Here is a 22,077-nt window from a genome sequence, read left to right on the forward strand (position 1 = left end):
CTTTCACAGACAGCCATCTTGTACCTGCGCAGACACATACCTGCAGTGCTGGGAGTCCTGGGTGTGTCCAAGGGATGCTCCTGCAGCCACAGAAGCAAGCTCTGTGTCTAACAGTGTCTCACGGGGACCAGAACTACTGACACTCTCAACTTCTTTGAGCTCAGGAGGCTGAAGTTCTCCTTGGCTTTCAGGGTCTAAGGCTGATGTCTCCCCCTTTGCAGGGTCTGGAGTCAGTGGCAATCTCCTGGAGCTTCCTTGTAGTGTGTCATCTGAGGCTACTTCCCTGACATGTTCTTCTCCCAATAGGTTGTTGGGCTGCACTGTTCTCTGGCCAGCATCAAGTGTCTCCTCACACTCAGAGTTCATAGTTACAGGTCCTGGAGGTGTAGGTGGGATTGAAGTCGGGGGCCCGAGGACTCTGTGGGGTGGGATGTCAGCTGGCAGAGGAGGGAGAGAACTGTCTTTGATTTCTGAGGGTACCTCTGTGTCTGAGGGCTCCCCTTTCCTTGTCTGTACACCATTCTGTGGCATGGGGAGAGCCTGTGGAGGCAGTGGGGTAGTCTCCCCTACTACCTGTTCTGGCAGAACCTTGGGGGCCTCCTGCATTTCCCCACTTGAGGGTGCTGGAGACAGCCCAGGAGTGGCAGGGCCTGGCTGCTCCAAGGAAGGTCTCAAAGGCTTCTCCTCCTCCTCACTGCTGCACTCTCTCTGCTCTTCCTCCTGCTGGTTCAACAGCTGCAGGGTCACCATCTGTTCAAAAGCCAAGGAAGAGATGAGCACAGAAAGGAAAACAGATGCACTGATAGGTCCTCTGTCCTCAGAAGCACAGCTGCCACCTAATTCTAATGACTGTGCTCCTCGCTTCGGGAAGAGGCTGGCCACATCCATCCAGGCACATGTCATTTCCGGGGTCCCCATCACTAATAAATGGTCTTGAGTAACTTTTTAAGTATGAGTGCTTAGAAGGTAATTGAACTAAATGCCCATTCCAATGAATGAACTGACAGCTTTCTGGCTGTACCTTGATTGTATGCATGATGGTCCTCAGGACGGTCTTGCCGTCATAAGATTCCTCCAGCTCAAACTCTCCCCTCAGTGACTGGAACACCTGGTTCATGATCTTCTTGACCTGTGCCACAATCAAAAATGAATGCTACCAAAACCAAGTCATTAAGCAGCACACTGAAATTACAGAGTTAGAATGCTACAGAGGGACGTAGATGGTCATGAATAGCTGAAGAGTATAGTGGCTGAGAACTGCCATCATGCAGAGAAGAGGGGTTTTTTTTGTTTTTTTTTTGTTTTTGTTTTTGTTTTTTTTTGTTTTTATCAGAGAAGAGTTTTAAATGACAAACCTGTTCAACAGAAAAGCTAACTAGCAGAATTTCCTGTCAAGTGGTGGTTAAGTGTATATGACTGCCCAAAGATCATTTACTGATATTAAGTAACTCCAACTATGAGTACCACAGAAAGCTGTGTGGCCTTGACCACAGGGATTAGTGGATGCTGGATGCTGGTGCTGGGTGTGGCACCATCCTCCAACTCCTCTCTATAACTTAGGGTACTTTCCATACCATCAAAGCTTCAGAGAAATGCTTGCTACCAGAGTGGTCAATTCTGAAGAGTCAGCCTTTATGCCAGACAAATGATGCATCAATAAAGCCGGAAAAATGCTGTCAGCATCACATATGGATCATATGTTTTCTGAATACTTGATAATCACATTCATTGCCTTGATATGATAGGTTTTGTTGCTTCTTTAATTACCAGCTCACCTTCTCTGAGGGGTCAGCGGCAGCTCTGAGTGCAGGTGCCTGGGACTTATTCTTCTCCAGTTGCTGGATGTGCTCATTCTGTGCAGTTAAGGCTGCAACCTGGTCCTGAAGAGTTACACACTGTAGAATGAACAGACTGGAGTTGTGGCATTGGAAACCTGCAGGACTGTGATGGTCAGGAGACACAAGAGAACTATTCTGAGCATAAGTCCTGACTTCACCTAGGTCTGCTAGGCCTAGCCTTGGTCCTCACCCTAGACCAGCTGGTATAGGTTACTCTACTTCCTCAATAGTCAACTCACGCTTCATTCTCCCTTCAAGGATACTTGACATGTCCCTAATGAGGTGAAGACGTAATGAAAAGAAGCTGACGTGAACAGCGGTAGTCACATACAGACAAATACTCAGCGACCTATTCACCTCTAAGCCCTCCAAGTCAAAGGCTTCTAAGTGGGCAATGCAAGGAACTGCACTTCAGACAAGAAACTTTCATAGCACACCAAGTCACCTCTTAGCTCTCTTTTCCATGTCTATGTACCCCACCATATCTAACACTCTACCCATATACCTTATACCACAGCAACCTGCCCTTGTCTCTGCGCAAAGGTCCTTTCTTTGGGACTCCTTCCCAGCTCCTTTAGGTACTTCCTCTCAGAGCACCTAATCACTTATCTCGTTTCTCTTTTGTGATTGTGTGATTCTTGAGGGCAAAGACCTCTGCATGCTCTTTGTCTGCACAGTGGCTGGTACCACAGTGATGCTCAGTAAATGAAGGCTCAAATAGCAGGAAACAAGTCCTGGAACACGGGTTGTTTTGTCTTTTTCCAGTCCCTGACCTGTCCCCCTAAGTAAGGATGTGAAAGATAACTGACTGCAAGTTATACTAGCCTGGCTGTGTTTTCTATCTATTAATACTTTTGAGCCTAGGCTCAAAAAGCTGGGCAAGCCCCCCCCACAGCCTAGAGATCTGGTGTTAGTTAATAAGCTGACTCAGGGAAAGAACCACCTCATCCTGAAGGCGAGACAGCTTCTCCTGGTAGGCATCCCTCTGTGTGCACACCTCCTGGTACTGCTGCAGGTGCTCATCCTTTGCAGAGGCCAAAAGATGCTCACACTTTGCTTCCCACTGGCTCTGCAGCTCAGCCTGTGCGAGAGACAACTGCCAAGATAAACAATATCCTTGAGTAATGGAGAGCTGGGGGATGGGATTCCCATTACAATAAAGGAGGCCCATTTGCCATAGAATTTAAAGACTCTTGGCCCATTTGGGTAGAAACAACTGTTGAAATTATCATAATTACTTTAAAGGTATTCTTTTATTTATTCTTGGTCTCTATGTGTGTGGCATCAGGGTCTATCACTCTGTGTCCCTTCCTTGAGACAGGGTCTCTCACTGAAGCTTGGCTGGCAGCCAGCAAGCCTCAGGGATCCTCCTGTCTCTCCTGTGCACATGTAGTCAGACCCAACATTTTACTTGGGTGCCGGAGATTCAAACCCAGGTCCTCGTGCTTGCACAGTGACAGGTCCAAAGTGCCCCCCCCCCCCCAATGGCAGTGCAATGTGCAATGGCAATGGTGAGAAAGTTCTAAACAGGACTCTGGCTAGGTAAACAGAAACCTTCCTTTAGGCCTTCATTTTAGGTTCTGTTTACCAGAAACCTCCCTTAATCTACCACCAAAGGTCAACTACCTCAAAGGCCATCTAGTCCCCCATCCATCTAAACGGCCTATATTACCTCAAAGACCTCCACCCTGCTGACTCTCCTATAAAATTTGCTTTTTTCCCCACCATTTTGCTTCTCCCCTCTCCACTGCATCTCTGCCCGGGAGATAGGCATGGTAGTTTGCATCCCAATAAACATTTCTTTCTACCTATGGAGTAGTCCAGTTTGGTGTTTTCACTGTATGCTCACTTACACACAGCAAGTACTCTCACCTACTCAGTCATACCCCTAGTCCCAAAGTAAGCATAACTTAAACATTGAGAGAGGGATGTTGCTGGTTGTTAGGATTTCCATTATTCTCCCAGGTGTGTATAAGCCATAAGAAACATCTTTCTCTGGTAAGTGGGAGCTATGTTTTCTCTCTGTGTCCTTCATAGCTTCCTTGTATTGACATGTGCCCATTACCTGCTCTGCAGCTGCTTGGTCTGTGGATACTCGAGCCTTTTTCAAGAGCTGCCGAAGTCTGTCCAGTTCCTCCTGGTGTGACCTGCGAATCTCATCCATCTCTTCCTCAGCCTGACAGCGCTCCTGAGCTGATTTCTTTTTCCTTTCTGAGAGGTTCTTGGGAACAAGAGAGCCACCCTCAGTACTAGCTCCACAGTGTAGACGGCAGCGGTAATGACGTCAGGGGATCAGTTCTAGGATTCCTTTTTAACCCCCCCCCCCCCATACACACACCTTTATTTCCTGCATCCCTGCCACTGAGATCAACTCTGACAGGGAAAAGAGTGGACGACAGATTAACTGCCATGCTCTTAAGAGCCGCGGACAGCATCATGTTAGTGTGGTACGAGACGTACAGATGGGTGTACATTCACACCTGGCTGGCTACGAGAAAATAAATGAACACAGTCTCTGGATGGTAATCCTATGAAATGCTTTTTAAAATGCATACATCCAGAAATTTTATAAATTGTAATTTATCATAAGTCATAATGTGAAATATGTAAGGATAGTTACTATGACAGTGTCTGAAATAGGGAAAAACTGAAAATGGCACCAAATCCGGAATTGCTTTTAAAAGTACAAGGAAAAAAAAAATAAAAGAGGAACTGGGAAGATGGCTCAATTGGTAAATCACTTGCCACACAAATAATAAGGACCTGAGTTCAGACCTTCAAAACCCATAAAAAGGAGACTTGGTCTCAGCACTACTATGGCAAGAGGGGACATTGGTCAGCAAGGGAACAAGTCAGCGACTCAAGCAAGCCGGAAGGCAAGGACTGACACATAAGGTTATCCTCTGACTTTCACATGTACGCATGCTTTTGTTCTCATGATCTCTCCCTACTTTAACAGGCACAAGCACATGTGCGGGCACACACACTTTAAGAGATAAAATCATAGAAGAAACCATAAACACAGATCAAGATTGCCTCCTGAAAAGGCAAGAATAACTTTGATAGAGGCTTACTGAAACCTCAGTAACAGTTTGTTCTTTTCATATTAAACTGTTCGAGAACAAAGAAAAAGATAGCAACGTTCCTGCTTTGTTCAATGGGGTGATTACCCTGATATAAAAAATTTAAATAATGTCTGACTCAGAAATAGCAGGCTAGGGGAAGTGAGCTAAAGAGACAGCTCAGCAGTTAAGAGAGCCTGCTGTTCTTTCAGAGGACCAGATTTGGGGTTCTAGCACCCATGTTGGGTGGCTTACAACCACTTTTAACACCAGCTCCAAGGTATCTGACACCCTCTTTCGATTTCTTGGAGCACCCACACATACACACACCCACACACAAAATAATGAAAAATGAGGGGGTTTTGTTTGTTGTTAACTAAGCACCTTTGGCTGACCTAGAGCTCATTATGTAGAGGAGGCTGGCCTTAAATTCACGCAGTCACCTGTCTCTGCCTCCTGAGGGCTGGGATTAAAGGTGTGCACCATCACACAGAGCCTGTCTGTCTGTTTGCTGAGACAGGTCTCATTATGCTGGCCTAAAATTCATTATGTAAGACCAAGCTGGCCTCAGACTCACAGAGATCCACCTGCCTCTTCCTGCCTCCAGAGTCCTGGGATTAATGGCATGTCATCACAGTAAGTCTTAAAAAATGAGAATAATTTTTTTTTTGAGAAATAACTTTTTAAAAGATGGAAAAATATTAGCAATGTTTATGGCTGAAAAGGGATTAACACTCTTAATATTTCTGTAGGAAAGAGGATAAAGGACTCCAAAAGAGAATTCACAGGAGAAACAGAAATAGGTATGAAATGTATGAAAACTTTTATTACTAATAAAAATACTTAGCTGTTGGGCATGGTGGCACAGACCTTTAATCCAAGCACTCAGGAGGCAGAGGCAGCAGGCGGAGGCTAACTTGGTCTACACAGCTCCAGGATAGCTAGGACCACATAGAAAGACCCTGTCTAAAAAAAGCAAATCAACCAACCAACCAAACAAACAAACAGCTGTTCAGTCTGAGGAGATCCACAGCAGTTTGAAATGGAAACTTAAAACCTAAATATCCACTGCTTCAGCACAGGACAGCTGCACAGTAGGCTAACACTCAGCTACAGCTAAGAAGTAGTGAGTATTGTCTTGTCAACACTTTGAAAAGTACTACATACAAGCCCAACACTGTTTAGAAATGTTATCAGCACATGTTTGTGTACAGGGATATGTAATATTTTACGCATACAGAGAGCAACCTGGAAGATTCATGTGTTGTTTGTAGCTGATATTTATAACCCATACAATTAAAGAAGCAACTAAAGACAATTTTTAACTTTATACTTTTCTGTATTGCTTGCACCTTCTTAATACATTCATACTATTAAAACTTTTTAATGTCAAACAAAATTGTTTATTAATCATCTATGCCTGGCCACTTGGGTCCAATAGGAACTTTGGCCTTGGAACTTACCTTTTCCAGGGACTCCTTCTCATCTCTGAGGTCAGTCAATTCTTCCTCCAGGGACTTCACCTTGAGCTCCAGCTGTCTGCGGCTCTGCTTTTCACTTTTAAATTTGGACTGTGTTTGCTCAGAGGCTTCTTGGAGCTCTAGGACAGAGAAGGGAGACTTGAGTGTAGATCCAGAGTTCTACAATGGAGTGTGGCATCCCAGAAGCTCGTTCAAAGCTGCATGCTTTAATCTCCCAATACTACCACATGAACGATCCTCCCTGACCTGCAATAAGAATCAGCAAGCTCTACACTGACTCTGCAGTCAACCCATAGCAACCCGGAAAAGGTAACTTCTATATGTATACACCTCCTTCCACACATGCAAAGTAGGAGAGAATGTTCTCTGGATAGTCAGAGAACACCTTTAACACTGGTCACTCTTATAATTCCACTTCCATTGCTATACAACCACATGGGGTGTCTTTGTTGAGTAAAGCTCAGGTGCCTTCTCACTGCCTGGATAACACTCTCAGCTTTCTTGGTAGCTAGGACATTTGATCAAGAATTTGCTTTCCAAATATCCCTTCTCAAATAAGGTTGGGGGTGGAGGTTATCTTTTAATTTAGTATACTAAAACTTGTCTGAAAGCTAGTTCTTGAAGTAACTGTCACAGGGAACAGTCAGGGGAACTACAAGAGCAGAAGTGAGAGATCTACATGACATTCAAATCTAAAATTGTCCAGTATGTTTGCTTGAGGTGGTCAAGTAGTGCTCTGTAAGAGAAGGGATGCATCCTCAAGAAATCACCTTCCCAATGCTGCCAGTAATTCTGAGCTTTCTCTTGGACAGGGAAGTGTGCCTCCAACACGCTGATGCTGTCTCTGTCCCTGCCCACTGGTCCCAGATGCCTTCCACACAGGCTTCTCTACACCAGGATATGAGTCAACAAGCCGGCACTCACAAACTTTTAGCTAATCAGTATGTCTTCATCACTCCCTTGTGCCAAGCATTGAACACCCTCATATGGAAGAAGGGATTTTACAAAGAATAAGTCACTGCCCTTGCCCTCCAGGGACTTATATTCCAGAGAGAAGAATAGACTTATAAATGATGCTTATCAAAGGCTATTTCAATGACCAGAATAATGCACTAAGAGATAAAAGATTTTAAAGGAAGATCAAATAGTTTAGAAAAACCTGGGGAAACTTGTAAAAGAGGCAGATTTTGGAAAGGATTGGAGATACTACTGATGGCGAGCACACCAAATGATGGTTACACCACCCTAAACACAATTATTCTAAGAGAAGATCATGATGAAAAGCAAAACAAAATGAGCAGAAGAGTAGCCAGCAGGACTGTTTTATGGTAGAGCTCTGGGCCTTGAGTCCAAGCTGGCACACAGCAATCCACTCTCCAGGAACGAGTTTCAAACCACAACAGGAAGTGCTTCTTCAAAATCCATGAGTTATGAGTCAGTATTTCCTCACGCAGAGAAACAGTTCGACTCATTACTTAAAACTGAGCTGAGGGAGAGGGTGTCTTCCTGTAAAACAATCGTGTAGTTTTTCTACCAGTCCCCCTTAATGCTCAGTCCTTCATGAGTGACATGAACATCATGACAAAGGAACTGACAGGAAGGAAGCCATTTAATGCCTTAAATTTAAATGGCAGTCTTGCTGGCATTCTCCTCTGAGAACTTACCTGAGAGGTCAGCCTGGAGTCTGGTGACCTGGCCCCTGAGAAGATCTGTCTCTTTCAGGCTTTCTGTCAGCTGCACCTGCAGCTCTGTCTCCCTTTTCTGGTGAGCCGTCATTTTCAGCTGCAGTTGAGAGACCTGTGCAGTGGCTGCTGCTAACTCTTCTGTCACCTTGGCCTGAACAGTGACAAAGGGTGACATCACTTTAGACATAGGCATACCAAGTACTGATTCAACCTCCAGTGACTCTAAGCTAATGGAACTGGTAAACAGGAAGGGAGAAAAGGATACTTGAAAACATACCAGGGTTCAGAGTGAATTCTGTTGCAGAAATCTGTTCTTAGGAAATACTACACAGCCAGATGTGGCACATAGCTAAAATCCAGTACTTGGGAGGCTGAGGCAGGAGCATAAGGAGTTCCAGACAAGCCTTTGTTATGTAACAGAGCTATTTCAAAAGCACACAAAGAAACAAGGACTATCTGTGATGACAAAAAGTTTGTTACAAGGCTGTTCAATGCAGCATTAAGTTGTAACAGAATGCAAAACTAACACAAAACACTGAAGAGACTAAGCAAGGAAAATATAAAACACTCATCCTGTGTGCTATCAAAATTGCATTTGAAAAGAATATTCAACAGCATGGAATACAGCAGGAACCTACTGCTAAATGAAGAATACAAGTAGATTATCAAATAGTATTTTAAATATTATTCTGTTTTTATAAAATGATCCATATGTGAAGGAAAGAGCTTGCAGGCATTTTTCATCAATAGTCAATAGTTCTAGAGAGAACTTGGGTGCTTTCTACTCTCTTCTTGTTGATTGGATTATATTTTATGTAAGTCTTTCAAAATGATGGTTCATAAATTAATCTTTAATAATGGTCTGTTGCGAACCAAAAAATCTGAGCACAGGGGTCTTTCCTGAGACTGATACTCTAACCAAGGACTATGCATGGAGATAACCTAAGACCCCTGCACAGATGTAGCCCATGGCAGGTCAGTATCCAAGTGGGTTCCACTGTAATAGGAACAGGGACTGTCTCTGACATGAACTGATTGGCCTGCTCTTTAATTATCCCCCCCTGAGGGGGAAGCAGCATTACCAGGCCACAGAAAAAGACAAGGCAGCCACTCCTGATGAGACCTAATTGACTAGGATCAGAAGGAAGGAAAAGAAGACCTCCCCTATCAGTAGACTTGGGGAGGGGCAAGCATGCAGAGGGTAGAGGAAGGGAGGGATTGGGACGGGAGAAGGGAGGGAACCGGGGGGGGGGGGGTACAAAGTGAGTAAAATGTAATTAATAAAGAATTAAAAAAAATAATGGTCTGTTGCTCAAAAATTTTTTAAAGTATTTAAAAAGTAAATAGTGAGCATCCTCCACTCTATCCAGTTCTGCCTTGCCTCATATTGATAACCACACAGAAATGTTTTTTCAGGAGCTTGCAAGATTATCCAAGAGGTAAAGATGCCTGTTGCCAAGATAGGCAACCCGAGTTTGATTTTCAGGACTCACATGGTAGGAAGAGAAAACTGATACTGGAAAGTTGACCTCCACATGTGCCCTGTAGCAAACGCATATACACATACACACATACCCCCCCACACAACACAAAATAAATAAAAATGTAGCAAAAGACATATGTATTCAACTTCATATTTATATAAAGTGATTATTATATACATACTGAGTCTTCACATATTCCAGATAAAACAGCAGATAAGCTATATATTCAATAGTACATATGAGTCTTCTTCCTTTTTTTTTCAAATCTGTATCATATTCTACTGTGTGGATGTAAGACAGTTTAATCTGTACGGCAGCACATGTGGAGTGTTTCTAGTCCTTTTCATTACACCAATGAGCATCTTGGATCCATTTTATACAATGATCCCCTTTGTAGTCAAGAGCCCTTTAGAATAGTCCCAGATGCAGAACTTCTAGATCAAAGCAAATCCATGTACAATTTTGTATATCACTAGTTCTCCTCTGTCAGCTATTCTAAATGTTTCATCATCCACTGCCAAAATTTCAATCAAGCTGGTGAGAAATGGCATTTGTGCCACTTTCTAACATTTCTATGCTAGACAAGTACCAACTTTAAAGAGACTAAATATTCTCAGGGAACTTCCGATGAAGGTGAAATGACTGAAAACTATCCCAAATGAATAACAAACTAAACACAGCCAAAGGAGCAAATTAGACAGTCTTAAATTCCACTAAGAACATATTCATTTGTTACATGGAATAACAGAAATTTTCTGTTGATTCTATCAAAAGAATAAATTTAGCTTCTTATAAAGTATAATAATCTCACAACTGTCAAATTATGAAGACAGGTAATTGGATTTTTCTTCTTTTTGTTTCCTTTTTTTTCCCCAAGAGGATCTCATTATGTAGCTCAGACTACCCTTGAACTACAGATTCTCCTGCCTCTGCCTGGCAGAAGCTGAGATTATAGACATGAAACATCACCCCTAGTTCAGTCATTGTTTTTGAGTCAACTTATTGCAAAATATTTAGTAAACACATCTAGAGGTGATGAGTACATGAAAATCTGTTGGAGGGTCTAAGTCTCTTCCCAAACAGACCGCTGCATAGAGACTACGAAGTTCGCGTGTAGACTATACCTCAGCTCAACACTTCCCAACCCGGGCCTTCCTCTGTCCTGTTCTTTTACCTTCTCCTGTTCGGCATGCAATACTCTTGCCTGTGTGTTTTCTGTGGCTGTTTGAAGTGAGTTGTTCCTCTTCTCCATCATCAAGTTACTCTGCTCAACATACCTGAGACAGAAATAAAGGCAAAGAAAACATTTATCAAGCATTGAATGTTTGACAGGCACAAGGCAACCTACTCAGTTCTCCTAACATTGCTCCGCACCATCCTCAGACACAATCTGAAGGGAGCTGGAGAGGTGGCTCCTAAGTTAAGAGCCTTTGATGATTTTGTAGAGGACCCAGACTGAGTTCCCAGAACCGACATGGTGGTCCGTTACCATCCGTAACTCCAGTTCCAAGGGATCCAGCTATCTCTTCTCTCCCAGGGCACTGCACATACATGATGCACAGATATGTAAGCCAAACATCCAAATGTATATTTTTTAAAATCTTTAAAAAAAAAAAAATCAAGCAACCTGAAGAATGTAGCTTTCCTGAGACCTGCAGAAATTAACCCTGCTACCTGTAGTGACTAAGGAGGTGGCAGTCTGGGCCACAGATGACTCACTCTGCATAATGAAGGGAGACAGCAAGGGGTGCATGTTAATGGGAGAAAAGAAAAAGGAGCTAGAAAGACTGTTAGGGGAAAAGAAGAGAAGAAGCCACTCTTCCAATCCTATCCTGTGAGAGACAAAAACATGGACAAGAGAAATATGGGAAAAAAAAAAAAAACCTTTTTCAAATAAAATACTGATTTGAGACTATTTCTGTTTACCTTTCTACCTCCCACAAAGCCCAAAAGTATGAAATGATTGTGCTTTATGAAATCAGTGAGGCTCTGGTTGAGCTCTGATTGATAAAATAGCCCACGCAGAAAAGAGTGGATAATTTTCTATACAACACCATTTTCAGAGATGAGGAAGCTAGGCCCGCAGACACAAACAAAATACCCAAAGCCACCCAATAAGTGAAGAGCAGAGCTGAAAGTCAAACACAGTTAAGTCTCATACCATCCACAGCCACCTCAGCTTTTACTGCTGAAGACAGAACAAGTAATTGACACAGGAGCAGAAAGAGAAATAGTTGAAATACATGCGGAGGAATAGGTTGCAGCTCAGAGGTATTCTGTACTTAGTATGTGCAAGGGCCTCAGGTTCAAAAAACAAAACAAAACAAAAATGTAGAGAAGAGAGCTGTGCTTAATATACTGCCCTCAACAAATGTGTATTACAGTGGACAAATGCACACTACACCCTTTGTCTACCCTCCCCAGCCTTGTCCCCGCCATTACCTCTGATTTCGTTCAATGAGTTCACTGATCTTGTCATTCTGCTCTTCTATGCGACTGCTTTTCTCAAGGAGCTCCTGTTTCAGTCTCTCATTTTCCTAAATCCAAATATACAACTCTCATGGTTAAGTGTCTTAAAAGTACCCAGTAAGTATCTGGAAGGTCCCACTTCCTATCCACTCCCTGCCTCCTGGGCTGCAGCTGCAACATAAGCAGCCATCTCATGGCCTGCTACCATGCCTTCCCTGCCATGAAAGGCTGTATCCCCAAGACGTGCGGCTAAATAACATGAACCCATGAGTGGCCTTCTGAACACATTTTGAAACAAACACTAAGACTTACTTCCCCCACAGACATAACTATTAAAGTAACAAATTGAATTATACCTAATGGATTTTAATCACTAGGCTAGATAGGCTGAAGATTGAGATGGTCATAAAATGAAACAAGAGTTTAAAATAGGGCTAAAAAGCAATGTTTCTTTTTTACTACATACAGCATAAGTCATTTTGATTTGTAGAATATAGTTCCTAGCTAGGTCCCACCTCCTTTTGCTCAATAAGACCAGTTGCCTCAACTTCTGCTACCACTCCTACCTACTACAATGGGCTGGCTGTATGCTCTCAAACTAGGATGCAAAATGAACCTTGCTTCCTAGAGTTGTTTCTTGTCAGGTAATTGGTCACAGCAGTAAGGAAAATTACTAAAATAAAAGTCTAACTCACGGAACCAAATTAAGCCACAATAGTTTTTCCAACTGTAGTAGTCAACACATGCTATTTCTACGGGTGAGGGACAGACCTTAAAGGGTAGCACACCTGAGGAGGGAGTGTGGACAAGCCCTCCAGGTTGTGCTGTATTCCCAGTCGTCCTCACCTGAATGATTCGCTGGATGTTGCTCATAATCATGCTTGTTTCCATTGTGACTGACATGCTAGGAAGAAGCATGGAATTGCCTGAGCTATGCTTCTGTAACTCTTCGACCTGCAAAAGCAAAGCCAGAAAGACCCTGTGAACAAGTATAAGTGAGGAAATACAATTCACCCAGGACTAATCACTTTCTTGAGAGAGCTAAAAAATTTCTGAGACAGTATCTAAATGCACACTTGCTTTCTCCTGCTAACTTGATCCCAAAATAGAGATAACCCCTTTTCTAGGGAAATGGCTAAGAACTATGAATACGGGAAACCAAGGAAGAGTTTTCTTACAGTTGCGGGTGCTCCTATTTACATCTTACTATTGCCCACTTCCTACCCCCCCTTTTAATATTTTATGATCTCTTTTTAAAATTAAAAAAAGTCTTTAGATTTATCTTCTGTCTTGAGTGCTTTGCCTGCGAGGATGTGTGTGCACCACGTGTGTGCCTGGGGCACCAGAGATGAGAAGAGGCCGTCAGGCCTCCTGGATGGAGCTAGAGCTCTGAACGACTGCGAGCCGCCATGTGGCCACTGGGAACAGCCGGACCCTCTGAACCGCCACCCTGCCTTTATTTATTATCTCGTTATTAAACTCCATACACATAGACAATGTGTCCTTATTATACCCACAGCTACTTATTTAAAACAGTCTATTATCATGTTTACATATAGGATGCATGGATACAGACATGTACACCTGTGTATGTACAGAAGTCAGAGTATAATTACCAGGAGTCAGTTCTCTCTTTCCATGATGAATTTCAGGGATCAAATTCTAATTGGTGGGCTTACTCAGCAAGTACTTTTACCTGCTAAGCCATCCTTTGGCCCAACTGCACCATTTTCAATAGAGCCTCAGCTCTGACTCAATCACCTTAGTCATGAGATGATCCATTTTATCAGCCACTTTGCTGACTGCCATTCGAATTTCAGTGTTGTGTTGCCTCGCTTCAGTCATGAGAAAGGACATCATGTCACCTGATCCTAAACAGACATGAAAAGGAAACCATGTGTGAAAAAACCAAGGGCAGTTTTAGCAGAGGAAAGAAAGGATCATGTATGAGGAACTATGATAGGTGATTTCACATTGTCAGGAGAAGACATTGAAGAGAGGATAAAGACAAAGGGGCTCCCAAGCTATTAATAACTGAGTTATATTTCTGCAAAATACTTCAAGAGCTAAGATACGGTCCAAATGCACACTGGTCCAAGTATTTCCACTTTGGACTACTATAATCCCAACGTTGTTTTCCCATTCACCAACTGCATGCCAGGTATTGCACAGACACTAGGAATACAGTCATAAATAAAATATGATTCCAGATCTTAGCGGGCTACAGCTGGAAAACTGACATATAAACAAATCATTACAAGTGTTTTAAATGCAAGATGGGCATGGTGGTACATGACTGTAACTCACTAGGCACACAGGGGATTCAGGGTTCAGCTCAGCCTAGGCTACAGGAGATGCTGTCTCAAAAATATTTTTTTAAAGGGGGTGATTTCAAGTGTAGAAAAAAAGACCATGTACAAAGTACAAAAGTAGCATCTTAAAAATAGTATTAAGCTTTATTGTGATGAAAATATGCAGTTGTGTCTCCAGGAATAGTGATGGAGAGGTGGGTGAGCCAGAGGAAATGTCAGGCTGCAGGGATGCAGAAGTGTTTCAAAGATGGAGAAGTGACAGGGCTCCAGGCAAAGGGTACATTTAGGAAGCCCTTCCCACTGCAGAACTGCAGCTGAGCTGTTGGATGTACTTGTTTCCTCTTGCCACTATCCTGATGCCAAAGTGATTACCAAGCAAAAGACAGGGTGCACATGACGGCAGGAAAGCAACACATGCGACGACATTTCACTTGCTTTGTTTACAGAAGATGTCTACATTTGCTCAAGTGCATAAAAGACATACAAAGTTACCCAAGCAACTGTAAGAGAGGGCAGAAGGTTAATGACAAAGAGAACACTTTATCCCATTTTGTATTGCTTGACATTTTTACTAAAGTGAATTACTTTCCTAATTCATAATGTTTAACAAAATAGTTTTCATCTGAGTAACTAAATGCCCATAGCAGTCTGCCTCTTTCCTCCCAGTCCCTCTACTGTTTGCTCTTTCACTATCTGCTTTAAGCTGTCACTCTGACAGAAGAATTTAAAAAGCTGGTAGGGGAGCATGGCAGGAGAAAGACCCATCCCATGGGCACAAAGGGCCTTTGGGGAAGATGCAAATGTTCTAAAAACAGACTGTTGTGATAGATGCACAATTCTGAACATTTCCTTAAAAAAAATTCCTGGGGTCTGGAAATGCTCAGCCAGTAAAATGTTTGCTCCACAGATCAAGGACCTGAGTGTGAATCCCCAGCACCTATCTAGATTAACTAAAAAGAGCTGAGCATGGTTGTGTACACCAGTAATGCCAGCACTGTAGGGTGGACACAGATGGATCCTGAAATTTCCTTGGCTAGCTGGTCTACCCAAAATGGCAGGGTTCCAGTTCAGTGAGAGACCTCATCGCAAAACAATAAGCTGCAGAACAAAAGAAAAGACATCCAATGCTCTGTTTTGGCCTCCACATACATGTCCACAGATGTGCATAGCTGTGCATTCATATATATGCACACATATACACATACAGAACACGTACTGTATGTATATATATCTATGCTGTCTTTGAATGATATGTTTAAATTATATGGTATATAAATTACATCTCAAGCTGCTAAAACAAACAATGGAAAGAAAGAAAGGGTATAGAGCTGCTAGAGGAAAAATGAAAACAGAACAAGAAGGAGGAGAGCCCAGCAAGGGCAGAAGATGAAAAACTGGAAGAAGGAAGTTATTCCCTACCTTGGAAGTGGGGAGCCTGAGACAGTGGTGTCGGGTACAAGGGCTGAACAGGCTGCAGCTGGGAGGCAACCGAGGTTGCCTGGGGATATGTGTAAGCTTGCATACCTGCATAGGGCTGAGAAAGTGACAAGTTACTTGCTTAGTTTCCTATGATAGAACAAAGCAGATAAACAGGGAGGAGGCTTGGTTACTAAGGCTGGAAACGACGAAGTAAGAGTGAGGCAGTCGTCTATGGAACTTGACGGTACCTGGTCATTCCAGTCCTACCCAAAACCTGAGGAACAGGAATCCTGGATCACTACCTAGTCCTCTGGTAATATGATTTAATGAAGTGGGAATTTACTTTCTACTACCAGGTGTATTTTTAAGGAAAATTTAAAACTAAGCAAATCTTGTTTAGTTTTTTTGAAGAAAAAAAAAAATATTTCTTAAAATTCTAAACTAAACTAGCCAGCTTCCTGAATTTCTGAGGATGTTTCTCCACTGCTAGGGTCTTTTTTCATTTAAAAGGATTTTGTTTGTTTGTTTGTTTGTTTGTTTGTTTGTTTAAATATGTATGCATGTGTGTCTATGTGTGGGTATGTACAAGTATGTGAGGGTTTCTAAGCAACCAAATATGGTGGGTTCCTAACAGCTGAGCCATCCATTGCTCACCCCCTAGACTGTTTTGTTTGTGTTTTCAAACATGGTTTCATGTAGTTCAGGCTGGCCTCAAAATCACTATAAAGCTAAGGATACTCTTGCATTCTTGATCTTCCAGCTACCAGCAACCTCATGCTGGGATTACAGGTTTATGCCACCATGTCCAGTACCCTTGTGAGATCCTGAGGCTTATCTGAGTGACCAGCAGATCTCATTTTTCTGAACTGGAGTATCAACTGTGAAAAGAAGATGTATTGCTTTATGGGATTTGCTATGTGCACTAAATGAAGGGATACAGGCAAATTAAGTGCCTGGCAGATCAGCTGTCGTTTAAAGGAGAGTCATTCTTCCCCATAGGAACACCAGATTATTTCCCAGAGTTGGCCAATATCCCAATTTTCTTAGGGCCCCCAAAAGATTCCTTCCTCCCACCCCCAGACATCAAGAAGCAATCTTAAGATAATTATGTCCCATTCCCAAGAGGTAGGGTAGGTGGTTTTTGGTCGTTTGATGGGTAATGGATCTTTGTCGTCGTTTAAGGGGGTTGGTTACAAGTTGTTAATGGAGGAGTCAAGTAAAGGAGGTTAGACTCAGGGATTTCTTTCTCTTTCTTATACTTTCGTCTATTCTTTCTTCCCTATCAATTGCTAGGGGGAAGGGGGGTGTTAAATAAAGAAAAGGGAAGAATATAGAAATAATAGGATAAAAGGGTAGATTATTGAATCTACTTTCAAACTAAAGAGCATCAACAAGCCAAATGTTTTACATTGGTATAGATTTTTGTATGTTGATAAAAATTTAAGGTTATTCTTACTACAACATACTGTTTATATATTTCAACTCTTGTTTAGGGTACTGTACCTATACAACTCATTCAAAAATGCAATGTGAAGTTCTATTCCTTTTGAAAGCTACTATTGCAAACTGTGTAGTCAGTCAAACAAGCCTGAAGTCTTGTTAGGTGCTAGTTTAGTTAATTACAGAAATACGCTTTATTTAGCCTCCTGTTAATGTTTTCAAAGTTAAACAGACAGTAAATACCTAGAAACAAGCAATGTTTGCCTATTCAGATACACTATAGATAGAGAGATGGTCTTCAAACACTTCAGAGACCTACAGAATATAGCATTTAAATATGTTTTAATAATAAAAGGCTTTTTGACAGTGAGACACGCCCTGCTCCTGGCAGCACCCCCAAACCACTTCAAAGAAGATGATGGGCATTGAAGAACTTCCACATGGAGTTTGCTTCAAATGTGCCAAAGCTAACCATCAGGGGGAAAAATGCCCTTGCCTTAACTGCTGATAGCATGCCGTTCAAACTGTGGACAAGCAAGACACAGAGAAAACTGACTCTCAAATTTTGCCAAGACAAGGTAGGCCAGTCCTTCAACATTCCTGCTTCACAAATAAGTCTGTCAGATACTCTGGGCTGGTTGACTGAAGACATGGACGCTCCTACGTTGCAGAGAAATCTTGGGTGACTGTCCAGGCAGCCAGCTGTAGGAGTGACACTTTGTGCACTATGTAAAGGTTATCCTTGTGTTACTCAAATGCTGAGCTCTGTGCTGACAGAGATCGGACTACAAGTCAAACCCTACTATTGTCATTATTATGAAGCATCTCCTGTCTCAGCAGTTATTATAATTGGTCATATAAAGAGCTGAATGGCCTATAGCTGAGGCGGGATTATGAGGCAGAGAGAGAGGGGTTCGCAGGTGGGAACTGGAGATGCAGAAGTTCCCAGCCAAACAGACAGAAAGAAGCAAGGACTAAAAGACTGTGGCAGAACATGCCAGACCAGTATTTGCTGGGTTAGAACAGCTCAGAATCTGACCAACTATAGTGCCCCAAAGCTAATAATAAATACAATAAGTCTCTCTGTGTCATTATTTGGGAGCTGGTGGTCCAAAGAAAGCCCCATTATAGGGAACTGCTGCTATGTAAAATAGAGAGAAGGGATCTTCTATGTTCATACAAGAAGAACATAAATTATATCTCATGCCTAGGAGGTTTTTAAAATAACCTTGTCACCTGCGGGCTGGATGTAGTGGTGCACACCTTTAATCCTAGCTCTCAGGAGGCAAGAAACTACCAGATCACTGAGAGTTTGAGGCCCACCTGGTGAGATGTGTGTGTGTGTGTGTGCGTGTGTGTGTGTGTGTATTCAATTAAATATATATTCAAATGCTGATTTCTGTACTGGCAGAGATCTGGTTACATGGTTACAGGTCGGACTTTGGCTTTGTAATTGTAGACCACAGGGAGCGCTCTGTGTCTTTTTATTTTAAGATTTATTTGTCTATTTATTATGGATGTTTCATCTGTACACTAGAAGAGGGCAGCAGATACCATGGGACTACAGCTATAGACAATTGTGAGCTGTGGGTGCTGGGAATTGAACTTGGAACCTCTGCAAGAACAGCCAGTGCTCTTAACTGCTGATCCATTTCTCCAAAGGTTTTGTCATTCTAATTCCTCAGACATGCATCATATTTTGTAAACACTCCCTCCAATACCTTCTGATTGGCTTAATAAAGAGTTGAATAGTTGAGGCAAGAGAAGATGGCAGGACTTCCGACAAAGATAGAAACTCTGGAAAGAAATCTGAGGCAGGAAGATTCGCCAGCCAGCCACAGAAGAAAAAACAGGTGCTGAGGCAAAAACAAAAATTCGTGTGTGTGTGTTTGTATATATGTATATATGTATGTATGTATGTGTAATACATACACACACACATATATACATACACATAAAAAGAGAGAGAGAGAACCAGATCAGCCAAGACTAAGACCCCCCTCTCAAAATAACAAAAAAATTAGAACAGGTTGGTAGTGGCAGCAGTGGTAGCGATGCACGCCTTTAATCCCAGCAATTAGGAGGCAAAGGCAGGCAGGATCTCTGTGAGTTCGAGGTCAGCCTGGTCTACAAACAAGTCCAGAACAGCCAAGGCTACACAGAGAAACCCTGTCTTGAAAAACAGACAAACAAAGAAATTAGTTAATCAGAAATAGTTACCTGGAAGTTCTGAGCATTTCCAGATACAGCTGAGTGGGAATCGAGGGGTGCAACTTGCATCAAGGCAGCAGAGGGTGTTTGGAGCCCAGAAACAGATGGCTGATGTGCTAAAATAAATCAAGATATTTTTTTGTTATCCCTATTTGCTTCTTGTGTCAATGCAAAAACACCAACTCTCATCTCGAAAGAAATAAAAGATAATTTATTTTGGAGCCAAATATGTGTGATCATGGCTTGGGAGCACAGACTCAGATTACTCCAAATTCCATGTTTTTATACAGTTAACAGTTGCATAAAGTTTTCACAAATTTCGATGCTTTTTAAATACAGTAGGGGAAACTCCAGGTAGGAATGTTCCAGAAAGGCAGAAGGTCTCAGTTTCAGACCTCAGATGCTTTCTAACCACATTCTTAGCTTCTGGATGGTGGAGATTAGTATTCTGTACATTCTGAAAGATTTATCTAGTAGCATCAGAGATATTAGGTCACACACAGAGAAGGGCAATAATGGCTTTTAAGTGTGCTAAAGATAGCACAAGATAATTTACAGTTGGTCTCTGAACCTGCTGGATCCTTGTCTTTCCACAATCACTGGCATTCTTATCAGTCAGTCAGCCATACAGGTTCAGTGTCAAGTGCGGCTCTTTCCAGAAACTTTCCTTCACTTAGAAATCAGAACTAGCACCTGACATTCCCAAGCTTTAAACCAGAGCATGCCTGAAGAAGCCCCACGGGCATCCCAGCAATGGACAGAAACAATGACTCAAATCCCATCAGCTGACAAGTGCAAAATAACACACACTGAGCTGTCTCTACAGCTGAGCACAGACTTCCAAAAGAGATAATGCAACACAACAGAAAGCACAACAAACAGGCTGAAAGTCTGAAAGTGTTCTACTTGGGGACTAACTGACAAGTTTTAGTCTCTAACCCAGGCCGCAACCTTAACAATGCAAGCTAATAATCTAAGGAACACTGATGAAAATTGATTCAACTCAAGAGCCCAGCCTTACAGTCCCCTTCCTTACCCTGTGAGGCCATCTGTGGTAACACCGGATGAGCTGGCTGAACAGGCGGTGTCACTAGGGGCTGCCCAGCTCCTCGAAACACATTTGCATCCTGAAAGAAGCACAAGGGTTGGTCACTATGTGTAAGCCTTTGGCTGACGACAAAGGCTGCCCGTCTCTAACTCTGCTCACAAGACAGGATTCCTAGTCAAGAAAGAGGAAGAAAAAGCAGGCAGAAAGGCAGTAGTCAGTGAAATAAGTTATATGGAGGAAGCACTCAATTATGCAAGAGAGTACAAGCCCTTCTTCTTATAAATCATTCAAGTAATTATACACAGTTCATTTCTACAGATGTTCTGTTGGTGTTTGACCATTTCCAGCAGCTAAACTGACAGTTCTACAGAACAAACTCACCACCAGCTATCCCACGGATCTAACTTGTTCCCACAAGAAGAGCCTCTTACAAGGAAAGGAATTGCCAAGCAATTTCAGACCTCAGGGCACCCACAGAACACTGGACAGAGCAGGAGTCACTGCACTTCACTAGCAAGCTGGCTTTAGTAATGTCCTGTCCACCTAGGATATTTGTTCTAATTCTTTTGTTGTTGTTGTTGCTTGGTGTTTTGGTTTTTTTGAGACAAGGTCTCTCGATGCAGTCAGGGCTATCCTGGAACTTACTCTGTGGACTAGTTGGCCTCAAACTCAGAGACACTCCAGTCTCTGCCTGAAAGTGCTGAGATTAAAGGTGTGTCACCACACCTGGCTGTTTGTTCTCATTCTTAAAATATTTTTAAAAATTCATAAAACCAAAGCTGTAACTTTAAGCAAAGCTGCTCTGTATTCCTGCTTCATGCAAGGACACCAAGTCTGACACATGATTCCTGTGACTATTATTTGCTGTGCTGTGGTCTGGGGCTGTCGCCTCTTGATCATTCTTATACTTTTGAGCTTTCCCCAGCCCCAGATGTTCTCTTCTGGGAAAATCAGTCCACTTTTAAATTATTACTGATTTCCATGTCTACCAGGAGAGTAAAGGAAATTATGGTAAGTAGAAGACCTTTAAAGCAATGTACTGTAAAGCAAAACACTTTATGTATATTACTGATATTCACAAAGGTATTTATGATATAACACTAACTTTGAAAGTTAGTTTATAAAGCAATATGTAAAGAAAATGCTTTTTGTTAAACATATTCTTTCTTTACAATTTTTAATAATGAAATAAGTAGCTTTTAATTTTAATTAATTATACTTAAATTTTAATTAATTATATATCTAAAAATTGATTTTTAATGAATCATAATACTCAAATTTCATTTGAAAACAGTAAAAAATCAGTAAGCTTCCATTTAAAATGTTACATTTTATATCTTTGCCAGGAAAAAATGAATCAATACTATAAAAAAATAAAGCCTATTTCAGAGCATATTTTATATCATTAATTTTCATTTTATATCAAATGAAAATATTCTTAAAAATCAATATATTATAATTTCAGTTCGCTTGAGAAAAGACGGTTTTATCAGTAACAAGCTAATCATTGAAAAAAGGCTTAAGCTTGGATTATAAATTTAGATCTAAATCAATATAAAATAATTGCACTCCTGAAGATATAACGCTATGTTTCTGAAGTATAAAAGTGGGAATGCTTTTTTTGCATG

At 41.9% G+C, this 22,077-nt stretch overlaps 1 protein-coding gene across 3 annotated transcripts in view; it reads right to left on the minus strand.

Moving 5' to 3' along the window:
* The window catches only part of Fkbp15 (FKBP prolyl isomerase family member 15), a 54,563-nt gene that overhangs the window by 3,964 nt on the left and 28,522 nt on the right, over nt 1-22,077 (minus strand). For all 3 annotated transcript variants that reach the window (XM_055611704.1, XM_055611703.1, XM_055611702.1), the window contains 14 exons: nt 20,438-20,528; nt 19,411-19,517; nt 15,751-15,865; nt 13,781-13,890; nt 12,866-12,973; nt 11,993-12,087; nt 10,725-10,827; nt 8,046-8,217; nt 6,364-6,500; nt 3,904-4,059; nt 2,782-2,934; nt 1,776-1,895; nt 1,022-1,129; nt 41-750 (listed from right to left, as the gene is read on the minus strand). In XM_055611704.1, the coding sequence (XP_055467679.1) occupies nt 41-750; nt 1,022-1,129; nt 1,776-1,895; nt 2,782-2,934; nt 3,904-4,059; nt 6,364-6,500; nt 8,046-8,217; nt 10,725-10,827; nt 11,993-12,087; nt 12,866-12,973; nt 13,781-13,890; nt 15,751-15,865; nt 19,411-19,517; nt 20,438-20,528 (2,285 nt within the window). The remainder of the gene's footprint in view (nt 1-40; nt 751-1,021; nt 1,130-1,775; nt 1,896-2,781; nt 2,935-3,903; nt 4,060-6,363; nt 6,501-8,045; nt 8,218-10,724; nt 10,828-11,992; nt 12,088-12,865; nt 12,974-13,780; nt 13,891-15,750; nt 15,866-19,410; nt 19,518-20,437; nt 20,529-22,077) is intronic.

Source organism: Psammomys obesus, unplaced genomic scaffold (genome assembly GCF_907164565.1).
Source record: "Psammomys obesus unplaced genomic scaffold, mPsaObe1.curated_primary_1811, whole genome shotgun sequence".
In the NCBI taxonomy this organism is placed as follows: domain Eukaryota; kingdom Metazoa; phylum Chordata; class Mammalia; order Rodentia; family Muridae; genus Psammomys; species Psammomys obesus.